Source organism: Acanthopagrus latus, chromosome 20 (genome assembly GCF_904848185.1).
Source record: "Acanthopagrus latus isolate v.2019 chromosome 20, fAcaLat1.1, whole genome shotgun sequence".
NCBI lineage: Eukaryota > Metazoa > Chordata > Actinopteri > Spariformes > Sparidae > Acanthopagrus > Acanthopagrus latus.
The window spans coordinates 21164751-21181506 of record NC_051058.1 but is presented as its reverse complement, the minus strand read 5'-3'; the positions used below and the strand labels follow the sequence as shown (position 1 = coordinate 21181506).

At 43.9% G+C, this 16756-nt stretch overlaps 1 protein-coding gene across 12 annotated transcripts in view; it reads right to left on the bottom strand.

Moving 5' to 3' along the window:
- Positions 1–16756, bottom strand: part of tanc2b (tetratricopeptide repeat, ankyrin repeat and coiled-coil containing 2b) — a 157600-nt gene that overhangs the window by 6968 nt on the left and 133876 nt on the right. For all 12 annotated transcript variants that reach the window (XM_037082101.1, XM_037082102.1, XM_037082105.1 and 9 more), the window contains 16 exons: positions 16178–16459; positions 15904–16028; positions 14053–14284; positions 12911–13080; positions 12254–12532; positions 10790–10957; positions 9269–9429; positions 8072–8180; positions 7846–7968; positions 7443–7679; positions 7063–7272; positions 5944–6037; positions 3990–4123; positions 3701–3824; positions 2798–2973; positions 2094–2226 (listed from right to left, as the gene is read on the bottom strand). In XM_037082101.1, the coding sequence (XP_036937996.1) occupies positions 2094–2226; positions 2798–2973; positions 3701–3824; positions 3990–4123; positions 5944–6037; positions 7063–7272; positions 7443–7679; positions 7846–7968; positions 8072–8180; positions 9269–9429; positions 10790–10957; positions 12254–12532; positions 12911–13080; positions 14053–14284; positions 15904–16028; positions 16178–16459 (2757 nt within the window). The remainder of the gene's footprint in view (positions 1–2093; positions 2227–2797; positions 2974–3700; positions 3825–3989; positions 4124–5943; positions 6038–7062; positions 7273–7442; positions 7680–7845; positions 7969–8071; positions 8181–9268; positions 9430–10789; positions 10958–12253; positions 12533–12910; positions 13081–14052; positions 14285–15903; positions 16029–16177; positions 16460–16756) is intronic.

Here is a 16756-nt window from a genome sequence, read left to right as displayed (position 1 = left end):
GTTTTTTTGTCGAGTTTGACGAAGTGTTTAACGATGAGTTAGTGAAGCAATTAAGCCCGTCAAGAGAGAAACAAGAGAGAAACTAACCCTTGACAGTTTATTTAGTTATTTTTTTATGCCAACAGCTGATATTTATCTGCCAGCTGAAAGAACGTGAGCTACACACTATCACCACCCGTCATTACTAGTGGTATTAGGAGACAAGATAGGCCGAGGATTGGTGGTTAGCATGCTAGCTAAAGTACATGTTTGCAACACAGCACATAGACGTCTGTTGTTGTTTCTTCACACTCTGTACTTGTACTTGTACTTGAGTATTCCAATATTATGCCACTTTACATTTCCACTCCATTGCTTTTTGAAGGCAATTATTATAGATTTTACTCACTTCATTTATTCAATATCTCAACTTTTAGTGTGTTGGTGTTGAAATGGTTCCAAATATTCAGATTAGACATGTATCGATATTTCGATATTTTTGACAACACTTCTCCCAAAAACCAAAAATGGGAGAAAAGAAATAAAAGCAGACACTTCATCCCTGCAGACTGTCTTATGAGTGAAAAATCAAAACACAATCCCTTGACTGAAACTGACGTGTCTTTTCTGTATCTGCGCAACAGCAATCCTTGACACATGTACACACACCACAGAGATGAAAAGGACGGGATTCTTGCACAGGGGAAGACACAGGGCAGGTACAATAAACAAAAAAAAAGGCAAGCAGGAGGGATATAACAGAGCTCTGCAGGCGTTAGCTGTCCTCTGAGCTGGTGGCGGTGAGGGTAGGAATGCTGCTGACTGGCCTAGCTGACACTGAGGAAAACGTCTGGAAGATGAACGATGCACAGTACAGTGGTTTATCACCTCAGTCTGTGGTGGCGGTGGTACAGAGGAGTTACAAGTACATGCACTTTCTGCTAAATCACGACCACGCAAGTGTTACTGAGGGCTTCCGTCATGCATCTGTGGAATGGAAGGTCAACACCTCGATACGACGTCGCAGGCTGGAGGCCGGGCATGCTGTCATTAACCACTTGAACGTTAGCATCTACCTCTAGGGCAAGCCCAACTGCGTCACTGTCAGTGCTAATACCTTGTGCATGTTATTATTTGTCAGTTTGAGAAGGTTTTGGTAGCTAAGCTCGCCTGCCGACACTTAGGACGACACAGACAACACAGAGAGAGGAGATAGAGCTGTCAAAATGCCTGGTGGGGTGAGAAGTCGACAGCCTTGGCTTTACCTCGGGGCCGACTGGGCAGCGTCTGACATCCTGGGGCCGGAGAGAGAGGCGGGGGATAGTAGGGGGGGAAAGGAAGGAGGAGGAAGGAGGTCATGAGCGAGGGAAGGAGTGTAAGTGGGAGGGCAGAGCAAACAGAGGAAACAGAGGGAAAACAGCGAGGAAAGAGAAAGAGAGGTGATGGCAGTGGAGGAGGAGGAGAAGAAGTGAGAAAAAAGGAACACAAAAAAAAAGCAGCAGTGAGAAGCAGTGCCTCAGCAAAATAAAAAGAGAAGATACCGAAAAGAAACAAGCGCTAATAACAACCTGTCTCTGAGCAACCACAGAGGAATAAAAGAGAGGAGCATGTGATTGAGACAGGAACCGGGAGGTTAGCGTGAGCGATAGAGAGACAAACAAGAGGCACCGAGAGAAAACGTGACAGAGAGAGAGAGAAAAGCAGAACAACACAACAACAGTAGTACAATAAAAAGAAACACACATCAGAGCCATAAATAGCCGAGGAGAAGAAGCACGATGCGGCAGTGGGGGGGCGGATGACATACAGTAGCAGGAAGCGGTTTAGGCTACATGGAGACACAAACCTGAATCCATGGCTCAGTGCAGTAAAATGCTACAGCGCTCTTTAATGACCAGCAGGAAGAGCGTTTTCATCTTTGGATTCTCCCTTCATGCAGCTCATGCTTGAACTCTAGTGCATGACCTTTTTCAACCAAATCTCAAAGTGTATCTCATTTCACGGCAGGCAAATAACCTTTCAATAAGGCGCTACAGGGCAGGGATGCTGCGCTCAAGAGGAGCTCCTCTGTCAGCTACAATGGTAAGCTCTTCTCTCCGTCGAGTCGCTCTTACCTATCTTGGCTCCTTTCTTGAGCAGGGCGACCACCACCGACGTGTTTCTGCAGCCCACCGCCCTGTCGAGAGGACGCATCCCGCTGTAGTCTACGTGCTCTATCATGGCCCCGTGGTCGACCAAGAACTGGACCTGGAGGGACGAAGACATGAAACAATCAATCAATTATCCAAGAACTGCAGCTGTGAATTACATCTTTCTCACATTACGACAGGTGCAGGATTTCAAACCCAAACTGGCTCTTTGAGTGAGGATTCAGCACCAGCTCTTGGTGTGATACCAACACATTTCAGTTTGTACCAAACACGAATGAAAGTTTCCCTCCAAACACGTTTTTTAGACAAAAAGAATAATGATTTGTGCCTGATTATGTTTAATTACCTTGTTGAAAGTGCATCTACTCCTTTTTCTTAACTGAGAAATCCAGTTTGTGTCTGTGCAAATCTTTTTTGTTTTAAAAGTGTAACTGCTAATTGCTAATGAAACTAAAATGTGTTCAGCAGTGCAATCACTTCACTTTCGACAATAATATTCTAGCTGCTCCCCCCAAACTGGAGGTATGACGGCTGCCACCTACTGTATTAGAAGTACAACCTCACTTCAAAAAACACAAACTAATTTAAAGACAGAGAGACTCCAGTGGACACATCTGAGTAACAATTGTTCATTTATGGATTCTGTTTCCCCCCCGCTGGTCACTTACCACCTCAGAGTCGCCGTAGAAGGCCGCCAGGTCGAGTGGCGTGCGTCCGTTCTTGTCTGCGTGGTCGGTGGCGGCTCCGCTCTCCACCAGGCAGCGGACGACAGGTAAGTGTCCTTTCAGACAAGCCCAGCTCAGGGCGGTCAGACCCTCCTTATCCATCAGAGACAGAGAGGCTCCTGGGGGGAAAACAAGAAACAGCCGGGGCGTCTTTCACTCTGAATTCTTTTATAATCCAAATCACGCTCCATCTGTGTTGTCATTCAGTTTTCTTTTGCTTTTGTGGAACTAACTGCTTGATTCATTTTGATGAATTAAAAAAAAAAAAAAGCTGTTGCTGATTTAATTTGGCTGCAATTACTGTAAACACAAATTGAAAACGGTAATTATGCTTGTTTTTAATGGTGCGGTGTCTGTGTGTCTTCTTATGAATGACTGTGGGGTTCAGACAAGCGCCAGTAAAAGGAAAAAACACCCCGGGCACATCAGAGTCTTCCCGTATTCTTAGCTCATACACTAGGACTGGAGATGATTTCTGGATATTTCAGCATCCGCATGAGATGAGACTTTCCGCTCGGAGGCAAATCGGACTCTACTGTACGCCTGTCAGGTCTGAATCTTTGTGTTTGCAGCCATTCCAAATTGGGAAGGACACACAGGAATTGCTGTCAAAAACACTGCACGGTGATTGAAGATAAGAAGATGCGTTTAACGGAGCAACTGAAATGGATGCTCTGCATAAATCTCAGTTTATCCTCCGCATCCACTCCTCCGTGCTCTGAATGCCAAAGATCAAGATATCTATTTCCTCTGTTGCGATATTTTGTGTTTACGAGGTTTAATTTGTCCTTTAGGCAAATACATAAATCTGTACCTGACCCAGAATGTGTTCCTTTTATTTTTTACCTTGAGCCAGTAAAAACTCAACAGTCCCCAGGTGTCCCTCTGAGGCGGCCATCATTAGAGGAGTACGACCCTGCTTGTCAGCCAGGTTGACATCTGCGCCGTGTGTGAGGAGCAGGTCCACGATCTGAAAACACCCAAACACAGCGCACATTTGGATTTACAACTGGAAGTCTTACTCAATTATGAAAGGAATGATGGAGGAAAGGAACATACCGAAACTTCACTGCCTGTTTGAGAAGGAAAATGTAGCCTTGATGAACTCAAATCAGAACAGAAACATTCAGCTCACCTGCCAGTGTCCCTGTCGGACGGCGCTGAACAGCGGGACGATGCCTCTCCTGTTGGGCTGGGCCACGGCCGCGCCCTGTTCCAGCAACAGACGACACACCTCCAGCTTCCCCCGACCGGACGCTGCAGTCAGAGCTGGACAGAAACACACAATGTATCAGTGACGAGATGAGGATGAGTTCTACATTCAACATATCATCCCTGTTAATATGCTGAGCATTATTCAGCGTGTTTGTGTCCATCTACTGAATGCTGCATGACGACAGTCCAACGATCGCTCTCTCTCAGCTCTGTTGTCGATATTTACCAGCTCCTGAGGGAAATATCTGTCTCTCTAGCTGCTAAAAGCCCCCCGAGCTAGCTGCTAAATCTGTCTGAGCAGCTTTTCAGAGCTTTATCACTAAAAGCAGCTGTCTTCTGTAAAAGACACGCAGTGAGAATGTACCTAAACAGTAAAATTAAAGCTGAGAAGAGAAGAAGAAGAAGAAGAAGAAGAAGAAGAAGAAGAAGAAGAAAAGATGAACAGACTCTAGAGAGTCATTGGGAGCAAAGGCCTTTGAAAAGACGTCTTCTCATATGTAATGATTATAATTGGAATGATAACACATCTCTTCTCGAGTCTCCACCAGAGTGGTAGCAGCTCCACAGGGATGGAGGACTGACCCCGATTTCAACTATAACCCAGCTGACACCAGATATCTGAGGCTGAGACTGATCACAGCATTTAGGAGTTTAAATATCTTAGCAATTTTATCAAATAATACATGACAGACAATAGACCAGACAGGTGCACAGCCAAACATAAGCACACTGCATCTGGCTCGTTTTCAGATTTCTCCTAACGTTACGCCCGGCGTGATCACAACTTTTTTTCACTGAAAAACGTCTAGGATAGTTTTATCATAAATGACTGTAACTTTATTTTGAAAGGTCAGATGTGGACATAAAAATCACATGGAAGACAAAAACAACCATGTTAATCTTTTTAAATATTAAATAAACTTCCTGAGCTTCTGTGTGAGTTCACAGTAAAGAAAAACACATTTTGACTGACATTTTCTAAAAATTCTGGTAAGTTCCTCCAATCTCAGACAGAGCAAATGTAAGACTGAGACTTCACATCAGACTGAAACTTGAAAATTACATCAGGAAAAAAATATTGTCTGATTCAGGTCAACTTGAGTCCAAGTCGTGATTAAATATTCACTGACAGGACGTATCTGCAGAAATATCAGCAGATTTATCGGTCTCACTCTGGTTTCAACCTACTTCCTCTTTGCTGGAAGAACATTTTGATCTACACACTTCAGTAAGTAAATCTGCACATGCTGATACACTGTACTTACTCTCCCCCCGGCTGTTGTAACCAATAATGTCTTTTCAGTTGACCTAGCCTGAAACACGGCAATTTACAAATCATCTTCCAGAACAATCCTCCTTACAAACAATGAAACTACGGCTGAGTGACTTCCTCTCTTCAGCCGGCAGTCCCAACGCCGCAGCTGGAGAATAACAGTCGCAATGAGGTTTGATAGCTTCAGGACACAGTGATACATTACATTTCTCAGCACCCTGCCACGGGGCGATCACACTGTCATCTTAAAGCAGCCTGGATCACTCTCATCCTCCCTCCTCCTCCTCCTCCTCCCTCCTCTTCTTCTGTGTGAGCCCAGCCCTGTCTGAGATCCAGTGACACCACTGCACTGCCATCAGCATCTGACGCAGCAGCAGCAGCAGCAGCAGCAGCAGCAGCAGCAGCAGACACACAAGAACGATCCCTCATATCCGCACTGCAGCGCTCTGCCTCGCACACACAGGCAGCGTCTGATACGTCTCAGGACCGACTATAGTTTATTTTTCACGACTACAAAACCCATTAAGCACCCACAGCCATCTGTCAGTGATAGATTCAGGGTTTTATTGGTGTAACATCTGGATAAAGTAAATAATCCCACCTGTCTCCCCCCACAGGGTGTCGAAGTTATTGATCTGAGCCCGCTCCACCTCCTCTTCGTCTTTCTCCGGCAGGTCCAGCAGGTAGGACACGATCTGATGGGGGGGGGTCACAGATTAATGTCCAACATGTTAAAGAGAGAAGTCATCATGAATTCACTTTTCTTTCGAGTCTGATCTAAAAAAAAAATTGAGATGACTGACAGTCATTATTTGCAGCTACATCGACCCCCGGACGCCAATCAAATCAGCTGCTGGAACAAGATTGTCGCTGCTTTAGCCAAAGTGGGGCGTTTGATTTGGCCCCCTGAGGTAAAAATGCACTGTAATTATGTTGGATCCCTAAACATTAATTATTTTTCATAATCACAGCACGCTGGGCTGAGTGACACCCGGCACAAGAAGTCAGTCAGCCGAAGGGAAAGTGGGATCATGGAGCCATTTTGCATCTTAATACATACAAAACAATATAATAGGTATTTACTTTGGGCCCGTGAGTGATTACCGTTTCATTTTTAACCCTCAAGAGAAAAAGTTTGGGCGCCCCTGCTTTAACAGACACAGAGTTTGGTTGCTCTCTCCTTTTGTTTGCTGTCTTTGAATCTTTCTCTTCATTTAATCTTGTTATCCTTCCATCCTTCTCTCTTTCTCAAATTCCAGTGAGCGTGACTTTACTCTTCCTCTCTCAACCTGTGTGATGAACTAATTCACCATCTGATTCCGTCTCTTCCGGCACTCTGAACACTGAGACTTTGTTAAGACTGTCATACCAGGCCTTGTCGCCCAAAGTTTTGGCATTTCCAGACTGATTTCGGACGCGCTGGACATTTAATATTCTTTTTCCTGTAGAGTTTAATTTCAAAACCTCATGAAACTGACCTCAACAAATGTAAAAACCCCAGGAGAGGAACAGTGAGTAGAAGTGCTGGAGTTTGAAGCGGCAGTAGCTGCGGTAGTTACAGGAACTCATTTTAAGCCCTTAATGACTTTTGCTTTAAATCACTTAACATTTAAAGTCTCTAATCTGGGCTGAAGAACTCATTACACCGCACTGGAGTGAATGATAATCAAAACCATTACACCATTTTCAATCCCATCGACCTCGACCCTCCCGACCGTACCTCCGTGTATCCCATACTGGCTGCGGCGATGAGCGCCTGCTGGACGGCGTGGCTCTTGGTGAAGGACGCCTGCTGTTGTGTTTGTGGTGACTGCTGCTGCTGCGGCCCCAGGCTCCAGTCGCACTGGATGAGGAACTTCACCACCTCCATGTGGCCCCTCAGGGCCGCATGGACCAGGGCGCACTGGCTGTTCTTATCCAGATGGTCCACCTGTTGACGGGAAATGGATTGGATGAGAAAAACCAACACGTGTGGTGACAGTTTTTCTCCTATTTTCAGGACACAGACATTAAAATAAAATAGAGAAATCCAGCCCGCCACTAAGAAAAGTTAATATCTTCACACAGTCTTCCCCTCCCTACACATATTCCTTCACACACCTTTGCTCTCTTGCGGCAAAGTGCAGTCACGATGGCCATGTGTCCCCCGGCAGCAGCGTAGCCCAGTGGCGTGAGGCCGCTCTCGGACTGGGCGTCGACGGAGGCGCCGAACTCGAGCAGCAGAGCCACCATGTCCATGTAGCCCAGGTGGGAGTGGACGCACAGGACGGGGGCGTTGTTCAACACCTCCGTACGGTAGTTGACATTTGCACCGCCCAGCATCAGCAGCCGGCTCACCTGCACACACACAAACACAGAGTGAGGGAATAACAAGTTAACACAGCTTCAAGATGAAGTTGGCTTCAAATATTCAAACTATGTTACCCAAGAGAGAGGAAGATTTTTTTTTAGGGAACTTGCTGAAATATTCTAAAAGTCTGACTCTTCTCTGCTCGGTCGGTACCTTGATGTTGGGAGTGTAGAGGTTTCGGAGTGAAGAAAGTGCAGCAGAAAGGCCCTCTGTGCTGTAGGATACCCACAGGCCTTGCAAGATGGATGAGGAAACCCCGACTTTCTTGCTGAGACCCTTGAACAGAGAGAGAGAGTGTAAATATTCATTATTTCAGAGCCAGACTGCAGCTGTGTGAGTGTGTGTGTGTGTGTGTGTGCGGAGACAAATGACGGTATACCTTGAAGATATGTGCTTTGAGGATGTGATGGCCCAGCTCAATCGTCTGCTGCCTGTTCAGCTTGTTCTCCTGGCGAGAGAACCAGAAGGCCAGTAGCGTGTGACCGCTCCTGCAGAGAGGACAAACACGCCATCTTTCAGGGCTGGAGACTCATCAGGTCATTACATCGTGTTATCATCTGCACAGTTGGTGCGATCAGTTTTAATTATAATACAGGAAACAAAACGTCTCACACGGTGGACAAACATAATGTACCTGCGGGCTTTAGAAATACAATCTGGCAAGTGGCTGCGACAAGAATCATCATTTGTCATAATTTTTGCAAAAACATTGATGAATGGTGACTTTTAAATGGGGTTAGGTGCTGCTGTGACATCAAATTAAATAGTCTGACATCAAAATACTTAATATAATAATAAATAATAACAGATGCTACAAAGATCGACCTTCATGATTCAGTTTTAATCTGAATCCTATTAATTCTACTTTTTGGAAAACAGATTTTGTGAAGACAATTTTTGTGCATCAGTCAATGATTTTTAGACAAACTCCTCTTCATGACATGATAAGTCATTCTGGGTGTTCACCCTCCAAAAACCTTCTTTCCTTTTCAAGGACATGATGGTTTTAATGTCTCTTTAAGCTTCACAGCACAACAACGATGCAGCATCTTCCTTAACATCTAAAGTAGACGGGGACTTGTTTGAAAACATAAAAAAACATTTTTATCTAAGTCTCCTGAAGCTACGAGATTCCAAATTAATTTTAAAAGACGTTATTTACAGCATTTCTTTTTTAAAGTGGAGCTCTTCACTGCAGCTGATGAGCTAAATGTGTTGAGGTCCTCTCAGTTTGAAGCCTGAACACGAGCTCGGCTGCACATCGACGGTGTAAATAACGTCTTTTTAAAACATTAATTTGGGATCTCGGGGCTTCAGGAGACTTTGAGCCACTTAATATATTTTTCATAACGTTTTAAAACAAGTCCCTGTTTCCTTCACTTGTTGTGGAGAATGCTGTGATGCTCTTCTGCTGTGAACCTCCAGAAATATTTTATGGGCGATGAAACATCACCTGACTTTCCATCGATATGACGGGGAGGAGACAGTGACTGAACCCTTATTTTTGGGGTGAATGGTTCCTTTAAAGAGTGGCTGTTGTCTCACATCAACAGAGAGAAGAGTTTTGCGTCCTCACCTCGGGTCGCAGAGGAACTTCGTCTTCTCTCCTTCTTCTCTCCAGATCAGCCACTCCCTGAAGGACGGGTGGACGAACATCCTGGTGCCGTCCCTCCTCTTCACCAGGAAGACTGACAGGTTGTCTACACGCTGCTGGAAATCCTCCCAGTCCAGTGTGCCCTGCAGCCACACACATCATTTGTTATGTGAAGCTGGATATTAGCCAGATTTCTTGGCACCAAACAACTTACCTCATTAAAATTTCCATAATAACAGCTGAAATATTTGATATCTAGACGTTTAAGAATCCAAACTGTGCACAATTACCTTCTCACTGATTAAGTGCTCACTGAACACACACAGAAAAATCCACTTTCTTTCCTTTTGACAGCAAGCTGAAGGACTCCATCCTCCAGCACAGGTTAAATATAAAACCCATTTATTCATTCCATTCATTGGAATGAAAAGAGCAATTTTCTTTAAAATGTTAAATCCCTAAAAATCTCTATTTCTCTATAACAGTAAATACTTTTGACTGAAGAAGAAACTAAACTAATGAGCCTCATCAGGACTGTGTGTGTGTGTGTGTGTGTGTGTGTGTGTGTGTGTGTGTGTGTTGATCAGATCTGAACAACCTGCTAACTATCAGCAGATTTTGAGTCATATTCAGTAATTTCTATTTGGACACAGGTACGCTGGAATCATTCAGTCTTGAGAGCTGAAGATTCTGCACACTGCTTCTGCTCAGCATCATCGACATCTGAACGTCAGGATAATTTAAAACAACTCTTACAGCAACAATCTTAAATCGACGTTGTCTCACATTCCCGTGTCTCAGTCTTTGTGCACAGCTGTGGGTCAGTTATTGTCTCTCAGTATCTACCTGTGAAATATGTTCAATCTGTCATGTTATAGTCCACATGAAGGGAAAGGGAAGTGAAGAAACCCCGACACACAGTTAAGTCTGTGCACAAGAAATAAAATATCTAATGAACGACAACATCAGCCTCGCAGCTTTTGATAAGATACTGTATGAAACTATCTTTTACGAAGGTTGAGTGGGACCGAAATGTGAGAAGTATTAAATCCAATCCAATATCACATTTTTCCAGCTCTCCACTTCAAACCATCCGTTACAGTACAGAGAAAAACAAAAGTAATACCAAAAAAACCCCCAGAAATGTAGAGTTAAGAACAAAAACTGTTGAGACCCCACTGCTCACAGTGAGAAGTTGATTGAAAAAATACATTTTCAGGGCTTTTGAGCTCATGTGTCTGTGTTAAATAAAGGTTTAATAACATGCGATGAACTTTATAACACTGATCATTTTAGCTTTATGACAGATTAGCAGGAAGTGACTCCACAAAATAACCAGAACTCATTCACAGAACCTGTATTTCATACATATAAAAATGTGGCCCTTTAAATTTGAAGTTTGACTTTGACTGGATCACTGAGGCCATTTTCTTCTACATTAACTCCAGTGAAGGGCTCGAGACAATAAAAGGTTTGAGGTGTGGTGTTTTCGAGGGTCACTACCTGCAGCGAACCAGCGTTGATGGCCTGATAAATCTGCTCATCAGTCAGCGGATGAAGCGAGGCCACGGCCACATTGAGCAGAGGGAGCGCCCGCTCGAACGACGACTGCGTGGGGAAGCGCATGTTGCACTGCAGCAGATACACCTCCGCCAGGTTGACTGGAACCACCTATGGAAGGAAGGAGAAAGAGTCTGAATTGTGATGCTGATTTCCTCCAGATCGACTCTTCGGAACATGAATAATGCATCGTGTTTGTAGAGCGCGTCTTCGACTATTCCAGCGTGGAGAGGAGAATGTGAATTTATAAGATGTCATTTTTTTATGGAGTCTGGAAGCACTTCTGAATACATGAAATTAAATGAATCTGGGGGTGTGAGATAAAATATTTCATTATGGAACGCACACTAAAACAATTCAACTGCATTATTTATCAAAAAAGGTGTTGGGCTCCGACTGTCAAGAAGACTCCATGAAACTACTTCGACACAAACCGTGTCAGAGTGCAGGTAAATAAAAACCCCCTTTAAGTTTTACTTGTGCGAATGAGCTCCCTACACCAGCACTGTCTCTAAAAAGTTGGGATGCTGAATAAATGTAATAATAATAACAATGTAAACACATTTTGACCTACATTCAATTGTACAAAGATGAGATATTTAATGTGAAAACTGATAAAACTTTCAGGGAGTTTGTGTGGGCTACAAGTTGAGCCAAGATTTCTGAGCCTATACTTTTTTAAAAGCTATGGCAAACTGGCATGATTAAAAGTATGCCGAATTAGCTATTATGTGTTCCTGTTTACAACGTTCCCATAAATGGACAAACAACTACATCTTAATTACTTTGATACTGAAGAAAACTTAAAAATATGATGTTTCTAAGGCAAGTTCTGCAGTTTCAAGCAGCAACTTTTTTTAGTCTTTATTTCTCTCTGGATTTAATTGTTTAATTGTTTATCTAATTGTGATGGACATCAAATAAATTATCTTTTCATTAAGTATAGATGACAATTAATCTAACAATATGTGTATCATGTCTACGTGTTCAGATTTCAGAAAGTTATGAGACTGAGAAGGAGCACGATTCAGAGCGTTCCCACACCTTCTCAAACACCAGATTCAATGAATTTTCAAGCACATTCGAGGTCCAATTCTCTTAAATTCAAGGACCCAACACAGCATAGTTTGAGAGGTGGATCGAAGTCAATTACTGTTGCAACACTGAGAGTTTTTATAAAGAGAATAAGTGGGTTATACAGACACTTACAGACAAATATAAACCAGAGAGAGAAGCCAATATACCAAGGTCAAGCAAAAATATTAAAACATTTAAAAATCAACTTTCTATTCTGGCACAAAATCTATAAATTAAAGCGATGACTGGAGTCTATTTATTTATTCATTTATTTACTTATTCGAAGCTACACCTGTGAACACCGTTAGAAGCTAATCAATAACACCGTACCTTATAACTGGAGCTTTTGAGAACAAGGTAGCCCTTCTCGATGAGGTCAAAGGTGAGCTTGAGGTACAGGTAGGAGCCCTGGCTCAGGGCCTTGAGGTGGGCGCTGAGCTTGCCGAAGGTGGTGTTGTCCATCTTGCCGTTGAGCGAGATGTTGTTCTGGATCTCCGGGCTGCTGTGGATGCGGTGCAGGATGTAGCCCTGCAGGTCCTGGTCTATGGCGTCGTTCTCCTCCAGGCCGTCCAGAGAGATGCGATGGAACGGCAGCGCGTTGGTGATCTCCTGAACAGAATTGTTTTTGGTTATAGAGACGGGAAAGATGTGACAACAGCCTACGTACTCACTCACTTATAATTATTCTCATACAGGCCACATAAAGTGCAACATGCTGTGAATACTTCCTCATGAATGAAAAGGAAATGCAGAGAAAAATAGAAACAAAAGGTCACATTTTAATAAAAAAAGGACAAATTAAAAGGTCAGAGTCAGAGAGGGTTGAGCTGTATTAAAGACAAATTCAACAGTCAGTCAGTGACCTCCACCTGATGCTTTAAATAACCTGCGATAATGTTAACAAATAATACAATAAATAGAAGCTGGAACAGAAACAGACACAAGCAGGAGGGATTCACGTACGTGGACACTGCGGCTGTTCTCTACCTGTAACGTGGTTCTGACTGTGACCACCAGTTTGAGCCACGGAGGGAACTTGTTGATGGTTTTGGTGAGGAAGGACACGATAGTGTCTCCGTAGTCCGGCTTGTGGAACTCTGCCTCATTCAGACCGTCGATGAGGACGATGAGGTCCTCCTCGGAGTTGATCTTCCTCTCTGAAAAAAACAAATCTACATCTTTAGCTTGATGGTTTATTTTTGAGCTTGGAAACAAGAGAAAGTCTCACCACCAGTTCAGTTCAGTTATAGTCATGGACATATTAATTATGGGATATATCATCCGGCTTGAATGGGTGGACAGCTAAGCACAGCAGTGAACACCCCTAATGCATCGAAGACGCATCTGAGATCCAATCACTCAGACCACATGAGTAACTGCAATATCACCAGACTCCCTTAAAAAAACACTCAATTTTGTGAGTTGCTTCCTCAGGAAAAACTAGTAATGTTATGAAATGCTATCTATGACATATTCTTAACTTGTAGTAAATTTGGCATTAAATGCAATACATTAGGTTGTTTCTATCCTTCTATAATGCGAGAGCCAGATTCCCTTTAAAAATTGATCAATTGCATTGAGTTGTTGCATTAGAAGAAACTTTATCAATGTTGGAAATGATGTAGATACAAATTCTTAATTATTTGAGAGTTATTATAAGTTCAGCACAAAAAAGGTTGAGTTGGTGGAATAAGTTAAGACATTTAAACAAAAACATACAAAAACATGTGTAAACACTGACACTGAGAACTTTTGACTGCACTGAGCACACATCTCATATTCAGCACCAAGGACTCAATTAAAAGGATGAATCGGATACTTGAGGTCTGAGAAAGCAGCAATAATACATTGCCTAAAGCACTGAGTTAAAGGAGGCAAATTCCTTTAAATTATTACAAATTCAATCCAGTTTATTCTGAAGGATTTGAAAACATTAGACCAACAGAGTAAATATGTCGAGGTTATACCAGCTGAAACTGAGACACAAAGACTTGAAAGGGCTTTGAGTCATTTAGAGCTATTTAGAGACTATTGTGTAGTGCTGATTCTTTTTGTATGTAAGCACTGTGTGTTACTTTGCTGTATGATAAGTCCTATAGACTTAAGTTTGACAGATTGAGTTGTATTACCTTTGTAAAGTGCATCCAGGGGCTCCAGCACGCCCCTCCTGAAGGAGGCCAGGGGGTCCTGGACGCAGGAGCGCAGACTCAGGATGCTCTGTAGGTGTGGCTCCCTCAGCAGCTGCTCCCTGTAGGCAACGAGGTGCGGCGAGCGGCACAGCAGGGCCGCCACGTTGTGCACAAACTCCGGCACCAGGCAGGTGTAGGCGTTATCTGCCTGGCAGTAGTGGTACGCCACCACCTGGGGGCGACAGAGAGTTGGGAGAGAGAATCCAGGCAGGTTAGAGAGAGAAATAAAAGGTGAGCACTTCCATTCCCTTCTGGTGAACCTCTCCTTCACCACAACATTGGTGTCAGGGAGCCACATGACACACTTTTCCAGGGCTCAGCCAGTTTTCCCAGCGTCTACTCCCGCTACAACTCATTTGGGATTGAGTCAACTTCATGGTGGATGATTGCAGTATAATGAAACATAATACTTCTCGTTTCGCTGTACGGTTTCAGCTATTAATAATTCATCGCTTCCGGCTGCCAAGAGAGACTGATTCGGAGTTAGCTCATGCATGCTCATGTGTTAGACGACTGTGGAGTCAAGTGTTAAACTGTCATATTTCACAGCCACGTACTGGAAACATGTTTAAATGAACGGCCGAGTGAATAGAAAAGTCTTTGTGCTGACGTGTGGGTTCAGAGAGGTTGGTCAACAAAACAATAGCAGCAGGTGTGACCGAGCGCTCGTGGGGACTGAGAGATCACAAAGAGTTTGGATGTTCGGAGGCGGTATCAGAGGGCAGCCAGGAAAAAAACACTAATCAAAATGGAATGCTAATTTTTGGGGCACAATGGAATAAAGGGCTTTAAAACAAAAGGGGTGAAAGAGGGAGTGAGCTCAATTATTAATGCACAGAGTTAACAAGATCTAATAGGTTGGCTGGGAAATGGCTTTCTGCAGGTATAAATATTTCATAAGGCTCCCTGGCAAAGTTGTTTTTTCTTTTTTAAACACATCTGCATAATGCATCAGGCTGGGACCGGGGATGCAGATGGCTAAGCGGCAGAAAAGGGGGGCCGATGTGCCACAGCAGACAGGAGGAAGAGCAGGACAAGAGATCGCCATCGTAAATCGGTTGACGTTGCAGAAAAGTTATACACTCCAGCAATGATGTTTAAAAGTCAACATTTAAAGGCAAAGTCGCAGCTGATCTACTTCTTGTTTGAAGCCGACCACCTCGGGAGCGCGCCCTGTGTGAGGCCACCATAGCTCGCAGGTGGGCGTGAAACTTTGACTTCCTTTCAAAAAGCTCGACACCGTATCACTTCTGACAGAAGCAGAGCCGTGACCGTGCTCGTATTGTGGAAAGGTATTTTCAAAAGAAAGAGCGAATCAATCGGCGATCCTGCCACCTATGATGCCACTAATTGAAAAATTAAGACATAAAAAGGAGCCGTTTAAAATCATCTCACGTTTTTTTCAATTACAGACAGACTGAGAATTTCACGCTGAACCACATGGAACGAAATATATTATTATATTAAAACAGGCATTTTCATGATAGTGATACAGCAATAATTCATCCTAATAATCATGAACGCAGTGCTACTCTTTGAAGAAGAAAATAAGAGAAAAGAAAGACATTAAAGTGCTAAACAAATTAGACTCCCGACACAGCATTTCTCAGTGAAATAAATAGATTTTCTTATTTCACACAGTGGTGAAAGGAGAAGGGAAATGGGGTCGAGGTTAGGAATACGTGTTATATGTTCCTGTAATATCAACACAGTCACCAGTGTTTCTGTAAACCACAGATATGTTGACAGAAATTTAAATGTGCACATGGTGGTCACAGGTGTATGTTGTACCTGAGACGCCAGCCTCCTCATGGCTTCTTCCTGACGCCGCCTCATCTCAGGGGTGCCGGGACAGCTGCCTCCTCCCAGGGTGCCGTGAGTGGGCTGGGGCTGGGTGAGAGGGAGCCCCTCTCCATCTGGACACAAGACAGCACGACGGTCAGCGACAGCTCGATGCAATCTTTTCACACTGTTAATCTCACAACAAAGGCTGAACTGAGACTGTCCAACACTTCTCAAATACTAAAAATTTAGAAACAATCATAAGAAATTAGCCAATGCTAACGTTTGGGTGAAGCCTGAGGGCTGTCGGAGGCGATCTGCCTCATGCGGGTGCCGTGGCAGCTGAGCGCCACCAGGCGGGAGATGATCGCCGTCTTGCCGAAACCGATGTTGCCTACTACGGCCACGCCGCGGTTGGTGCTGGCGTTGGGGCTGTTGAGGTGGGCGTCGATCTCCTGGAAGAGCCACTCGCGGCCCGTGAAGACAGAGTCCATGGTGATGCTGGGCACCTCGAACAGCAAAGGCTTGAGTGCGATGTCTTGAGGCCGATAGGGTGCAAAACGCACTAGAGGTCAGGAGAAATCGAGACTCGGTTACTGGACTGAGCAAACTGCCCCCAGACATCCTTCAACAAACATATATAGGAACTGCAAATAAAATATTCACTATGATCTCCCTACAAACTAAAGATAAGAGGAAGTTGGAATAAAGCATTAGCTCCAGACTTCAAAGGGAGGGACGTGAGCCCTTCAGGTGCATTTTGTCGCAAAAGACAACTCGATAAAAGTCGAGAGAACGACTTCTTTTAACAGCCACTGTCGACTGTTGAATCTCCTCACTAGGGGGAGTCGTTAAACTGAAG